Source organism: Corylus avellana, chromosome 3, assembly GCF_965113065.1.
Source record: "Corylus avellana chromosome 3, dhCorAvel1.hap1.2, whole genome shotgun sequence".
NCBI classification, from domain to species: Eukaryota; Viridiplantae; Streptophyta; class Magnoliopsida; order Fagales; family Betulaceae; genus Corylus; species Corylus avellana.
Window position 1 is genome coordinate 21,828,209 of NC_142492.1, and position 6,822 is coordinate 21,835,030.

Here is a 6,822-nt window from a genome sequence, read left to right on the forward strand (position 1 = left end):
TCATCTCCTCATCTCCTGATACTAGCTGCATTTGTAGTCATTTTCAACATTTTGTTGCTTAACGCATTTTTTTTTTTAATTGTCTAATTATCATTCCCCTTTGAATTTTAATGGATATTGAGAGTTTGAGGTATGCTGCTCAGCAAGAAAGTATTGATGGCCTGTACGAATTGATACGGGGAGATGCTGCTCAACAAGGAAGTGTTGATGCCTTGTACGCATTGATACAGAGGGATGCAAAAGTTTTGGATAGGATCGACGAGATTCCATTTGTTGATACTCCTTTACATGTCGCTGCATATGCAGGGCACACCCGATTTGCCATGGAGATCATGAGATTAAAGCCATCATTTGCTAGGAAGCTTAATAAAGATGGCTTCTCCCCCATGCACCTTGCTTTGCAAAACAACCGAACTCAAGTGGTGCGCCAACTACTTGATGTGGACGAAGACCTTGTTCTTGTCCAAGGAAGGGAGGGTGTGACTCCTTTGCATTACGCAACTCAAACAGGAGACCTTCATCTTTTGGTTGAATTTCTAAAAGCCTGCCCCAAATCTATTGAAGATATAACAATTCAAAGGGAGACTGTCCTGCATATTGCCCTCAAACACAACATGTTTGATGCTTTTCGCCTCTTGTTGGGATGGCTTCGGCGGGCTTGGTTTAAAAATGCCTCATTGTGGGAGAAGAAGTTACTGAACTGGCAGGATGAGGAAGGCAACACTGTGTTGCACATTGCTGTATCAAAAAATCAACCCCAGGCAAGTTCTACTTCTATCCACTCATGTTTTCTACTCTGATAGAGTTAGTACAACGAAGGTATATCGATTTTGCTATACCTGCAAAGAGGTTACTATAAGGATTCAATCACAAAAACATGCTAAAAAGTGTCTTTAAAATGATTTTACTTGACCTTGGTAGCTAGCCAAGGATGTTTTATGTTTTTGTTTTAATCTCTTTATAAATATATATCATTTGCTAGCTTTTTTTTTGGTCCCTTTTCTAGTTTGCTTTAACATTTGGGGGGTTGAATAGTATAGCCATATAGGCTATTATATTCATTGATGAGATCATGATTGTGCATCTTTATTATATCATGTAGATTGTGCGATTGATATTGAATTTTAGGTCCTTCTTCCGCTGTAAAGTTGACATAAGCGCCAAGAATTTCAGGGGTTACAGAGCGTTTGACATGTTACAAGGGAATAAAGCGAACAAGCAAAACCAAGAGATCAAGGACATGCTACGTTCTGCTAAATGTTTTAGTATTTTGCATCTTCCGAAAGTTGAATCTTTTGCAGACTACTTGAAATCTCCAGTCCAAATTGACGAGAAGATATACATATTCTTTCTCCGTCAGAGAACAAAAATGACAAATGACACACGCAATATCTTATTGGTGGTTGCTGCACTGCTTGTAACAGTCACCTTTCAAGCAACCCTCAGCCCCCCTGGCGGAGTTTGGCAAGATAACAAGTTGGCCAATAGCATTGCCCCCACCGGTGTTATTGTTGAAGATGGACACTATGGAGGGACAGCAATCATGGATGAATATCTTTTCGGTGTACTTGCGGTTTTAAATGTGATATCCTTTTCTATAACAGTCTTTACCATATTCGTTCTCCTCCCTAGTGGTTTTCGAAGTGGTATGTTCTTCGTACCCCTTTATATCTTCTCTCTGTGTTTTGTCGCGTCATTATTGATCACATCTCCAGTGGACTTCGTTTATGGGTTAAATGGTCAGCAGGTAGTTGGTTTCATGTTTTCTCCTGTGTTGGTTCCGGTTTTGGAAGGCATTGTGAGGTGTAGGCAAAGAAAACTTTTCGAGGCCTTTCTACCAGAAGTGAAAGTGCTTGACCCAACTCTTACATAGATAGGTGGGATTTCGCTATTCCCCCAACGTAGTTGGGTGCCGAGTCAAGCATCTAGTTAGCTACTTAGTTCGTTGGTTACTGTATGGGTTCTGCAGTATTTGTTTCCTTTGTTTTTATGTTTTGATTGATTTGTATTATTGTATAGGTGTGTTTTGGGTTGGTTTTAGCTTGTTAATTTGCTGTGGGCAGTAGTTGATCGTTCCATGAAGTGTGATGTACTTGTGTGTTGTATGTTGTATTAGTAATTAAGCTTTAATGAATGTTTATTATTAAGTTATTATTATTTTATCTTTTTAACTTTTTCTACGAACGATCGAGCTAAGCAGTCGTTTTAATTCTTTTGTACGGAAAGCTAATCTCTTTGTCAATATTACAATACAAGATGAATAATAACTTAATAATTAATTTTTTAGGAGAAACTTAAAAAAGTACTTCTGAATCAATTCATGTTTTGAAAAGATCCCTTTAAATTTTAAAAACGTTCAATTTATTGCAATATACCTCTTCCTTCAATTTTTTATGTTAACTCTTAATGCAGTAAACGATTAAAAAGACTAAATTACTATTGAATTTTTATTTTTATTTTTTTATTATTATTTGTATTTTGAAATTAATGGTAAATTTGAAATTTTATAAAATTTTTAGGGGTATAAATGTTATTTCATCACTTTTAACGTCAATAAATTGACGGGTGATATATTGCATCAAATTGAAAGTTTGGGGTGTAAATTTAATTGAGAGGTTTTAAAATTTACGGGATCTTTTCAAATCGCGTGATAATTCAGGATCCGTTTTGAAGTCTCCAATTTCTTACAAACTAGTTTTAGACTTTTAGTAGTTTAAAATTGACATGTTTTTAAAGTATATTACTATATATGTTCATGCTATTAAAAAAAAAAAAAAATGTGAAAAGTATATGCTATTAAAAAAATATGTACTTTGTACATATTAAATGACACATCATTTTTATGTTGTGATTTGTACAAACTAATTTGTAAAAAATTTCTATCCATGCCTAATGCTTTATTAACCAAAATGGTGGCCATCCGTACATGCATTACGAGACTTACGAATTTAGGAGGTCTTAAGTTTTAAACTTCATGTGTTCCTTTAATTTCTTCTTGAAAATATATGGCGACATTTAAAAATAAATAAAAAAATAAAAAAATAAACAGACAAACAAACATACAAAAAAGTTTATTAGCTTTCTAGACCAAGTGTACATCTAGTTTCGTACGAACAAAAATAAGTAATATCAACCACGTTAATCTTAATCCTAGCATGTTCTTATGTCCGGCCGTTTTCTCTGAAAAGAACATGCAAACTTGAACTGATAAATAATTTATATTTGATAAACATGTACTCATAAATAGTTTATGTCATTTTTCTTTTATCCTAATTGTACAAATTCATAAAAATAAAAGAAAAAAGACCCATGGTGGTTGTAGGTCTAGTGAAGACCCATGGCCGCTGCTGTGGATCACTAATTTTTTTATAATTTTTTGAGGAAACTTCACTTTGGCCGTCTAAACTTCTATTCGATTTTACAAACCCCCTATGAATTTTCAAATATCTCATTTTGGACCCCTAAACTTTAAATTACTCTTAATGTGAACCCCTCCATCAAATTTTAAACGTTACATGACGTTTGTACCTCTGACTTTTGTATAAAATTCCAACTTCCAAAACATTTTTTTATTTTTTAAAAAATGAAAATCAAGGACATTTTGGTCCTTCTTTGTATTTTTAACGGCTAAAATTAACGAAAGGGTTGTTGAGGAAACCATCTATCTTTCCAAATCTGCACCAAAGACCCGTTCCCCACACGCCATACCAAACCCTCCTTAACAATGTCACTAGAGCTGTGAATACTCCTCCAAGCAAAAGAAGGGCGATGACCCACCCCGGCATCAAGAATTGATCCTTCCGGATAATATTTAGCCTTCATGAGCTAGCAAGTGAACTGTCCGGATGATGCCACAGATGCCAAAATTGTTTGGCCAAGAGTGTTTTATTGAAACTATGAAAATCACAAAATCCCATGCCTCTCGTAAATTTCGAATTGCCCATTCGCCTCCAGCTCATCCAATGAATCTTCGCCTCATTTTTTTGATGTCCCCACCAAAATCTCTGCATTTGTGAATTAATCTCCGAACACAAAGTCTTTGAAAGATGAAAGACACTCATATTATATGTTGGAATCGTCTGGATCACTGATTTGAGCAAAATTTCCTTCCCAGCTTGGGAAAGGAATTTTAACTTCCAATCCTGCAACCTTTTCCACACCCTATCAATAATGCTCCTGAATACAGAGATGCGTGATTTTCCCACCAAAGCTGGAAGACCCAAATAAGTGTCATATCTTCGTATAACTGGAATTCCAGCCCTCTCCAATAAAACATCTTTGGCCCTCTGGTGCGTATTCTTGTTGAAAAAAATGAAGGTTTTGTTATTATTAAGCCTCTGACCCAATGCCTCCTCGTACATCCGTAAAATATTTGTCAGACACTCCCATTGAGCAAGATTAGACCGACAAAAGAGTAAATTGTCGTCCGCGAAAAAATGTGGCTTATACGAGGACTCCTTTTTGACGTAGGGACCCCTGTTAAGCTACCTTCATCCGTGGCTTTGTTCAACAATGCACTTAGACCCTCCACACAGATAAGAAATAAATAGGAAGAAATAGGGTCCTCTTGTCTCAACCCCCGCTCCGGCTTTATGACCCCACAAGGTTGGCCATTGACTAAAACTGAATACTAGACCGTAGTAACACACATCATAATTAGCTGGATCCATTTTGAATCAAAACCCATCTTCCGCATCACCGCCTCTAGATACCCCTATTCCACCCGGTCATACGCTTTACTCATGTCCAATTTAACTGGCATAAAACCTTTTTTCCCCTTCATTCTAGATTGCATTGTATGAAGGGTCTCATATGCCGCTAGGACATTATCTGTAATCAACCTCCTAGTGATAAAGGCACTTTGCACCTGGAAAATAATATTGGCCAAAATTTTCCTCAACCGGTTTGCTAACACTTTTGAAATTAACTTGTACAGTACATTGCACAAACTAATGGGTCTAAATTCGGTGACAGTAGAGGAAGAGTTGACCTTTGGGATGAGGGCAATATTTGTCGAATTTAGTCCGTTGGGCATAACCTCCAAATTGAGAGTTTCAATAATAGCCTGGCAAATATCCTTCCCCATTGTCTTCCAATTTTTTTGAAAAAATCCAGCCGGAAATCCGTCTGGGCCTGGAGCTTTTAAAGGACCCATGTGACCCAGAGCGTCGTGAACTTCCTCCACCATAAAAGGCTTTAGAAGTTCCACGCTCATTGCCTCCGTAACTCGACGGGTAATTGGTTGCGCACAAGCATTGATATTACCTACACAATCACGGGAAAATAACCCCGTAAAATAATTTACAAAAGTTATTTGTACTTCCTCCATCGACGTACATAGATGCCCAGTTGTATCAGTGATGCTAGAAATTTGATGTGAACATCGGCAGGTCGTTGCGAGGGCATAAAAAATTTTTGTATTCCGATCACCTCCCCACAACCAATCAACCTTAGCACGCTGCCACCATACACTACAAGAAATTAGCTCTTTAAGGGCGACTTTAAGTCGCCCCTAAAGACCCTAAAGTGGACGCTGTTGGCAACAGCGTCCACTTTTCGACCCTAAAAGTGTCGACCCTAATAGTCCGACCCTAATGATCAAATGTCTGATCATCAGGGTCCACTTAAAAGTCGACCCTAATGATCACTTTTAGCGTCCACTTTATCGCCCCTAAAAGTCGCAATGTTTGGACCCTAAAGATGATGTAAACGGAAGCGAAAGTCGACCCTAATAGTCAAGCAATAGCGTCCACTTTTAGTTAACCATTAGCGTCGACTTTATGGACCCTAATATCCCTTATAAAAAAATAATAATAATAACTATTAGCGTCCAAATAAAAGTGGACGCTGATAGTTAAACCATTAGCGTCCACTTTTGTGGACGCTAATGGTCCTAAAAAATTAAAAAAAAAACTAACTATCAGCGTCCACTTAGAGTCGACCCTAATGATGACTTTTAGCGTCCACTTTATCGACCCTAAAAGATACATGTGTTTGACTCTAAAGATGATGTACACAAAAGAATTAGTCGACGCTAATAGTTGACCATTAGCGTCCACAACTGTGGACGCTAATGGTCCAAAAATATTAAAAAAAAATTGACTATCAGCGTCCACTTTGAAGTGGACGCTGATTAGTTGACCATTAGGGTCGACAATTGTCGACCCTAATGGTCCTTAAAAAAAAAAAAAAAAAAAACTGCGATCGATCGCATCATCAGTAGGTTTTCAAAATTTGGAGATCGATCGCACTTGGAGTGAGATCGATCGCAATTTTCCGAAAACCTACTGATGCTGCGATCGATCGCACTCCAAGTGCGATCGATCGCAGCATCAGTAGGTTTTCAAAATTTGGAGATCGATCGCACTTGGAGTGAGATCGATCGCACTTGGAGTGAGATCGATCGCAGCATCAGTAGGTTTTCAAAATTTGGAGATCGATCGCACTTGGAGTGAGATCGATCGCAAATTTCCGAAAACCTACTGATGCTGCGATCGATCGCACTTGGAGTGCGATCGATCGCAGCATCAGTAGGTTTTCGAAATTTTGGGATCGATCGCACTCCCAAGTGCGATCGATCGCAGCATCAGTACGTTTTCTAATGATTTCCAGTTCAAGTGATTCTCAATTCACACAAAGAACATCAAAAAAGCAAAGTCTTAGCAAAAAGAGTCACTAATAGAGTAAGATCTTGATGGCTTAAAATATATCATATTTGTAACTCTGACAAATGACAACTAAAACGCCAAAGTGCAGTCCATTCTTATCCATGCAACACATATCAATGATGTTAAAAATTAGACTTTTAGTCAGCTCATTATT

The 6,822-nt window shown here is 37.6% G+C and overlaps 1 protein-coding gene across 1 annotated transcript; it reads left to right on the plus strand.

The window, feature by feature from the left end:
- LOC132175784 (ankyrin repeat-containing protein BDA1-like) lies at positions 1–2,154 on the plus strand. Its single transcript, XM_059587837.2, has 2 exons — positions 1–761; positions 1,103–2,154. Exons 1-2 carry the CDS (start codon positions 111–113, stop codon positions 1,871–1,873), a joined length of 1,422 nt encoding a protein of 473 aa, XP_059443820.2. The 5' UTR covers positions 1–110; the 3' UTR covers positions 1,874–2,154.
- Positions 2,155–6,822: the final 4,668 nt, after the last annotated feature.

What these genes read in the sequence shown, in the direction of transcription:
- LOC132175784 (XM_059587837.2), top strand. Translation starts at nt 111, where the DNA reads ATGGATATTGAGAGTTTGAGGTATGCTGCTCAGCAAGAAAGTATTGAT. An exon ending in TATCAAAAAATCAACCCCAG is followed by an intron (nt 762 to 1,102) that starts GCAAGTTCTACT and finishes TATATCATGTAG; the next exon opens with ATTGTGCGATTGATATTGAA.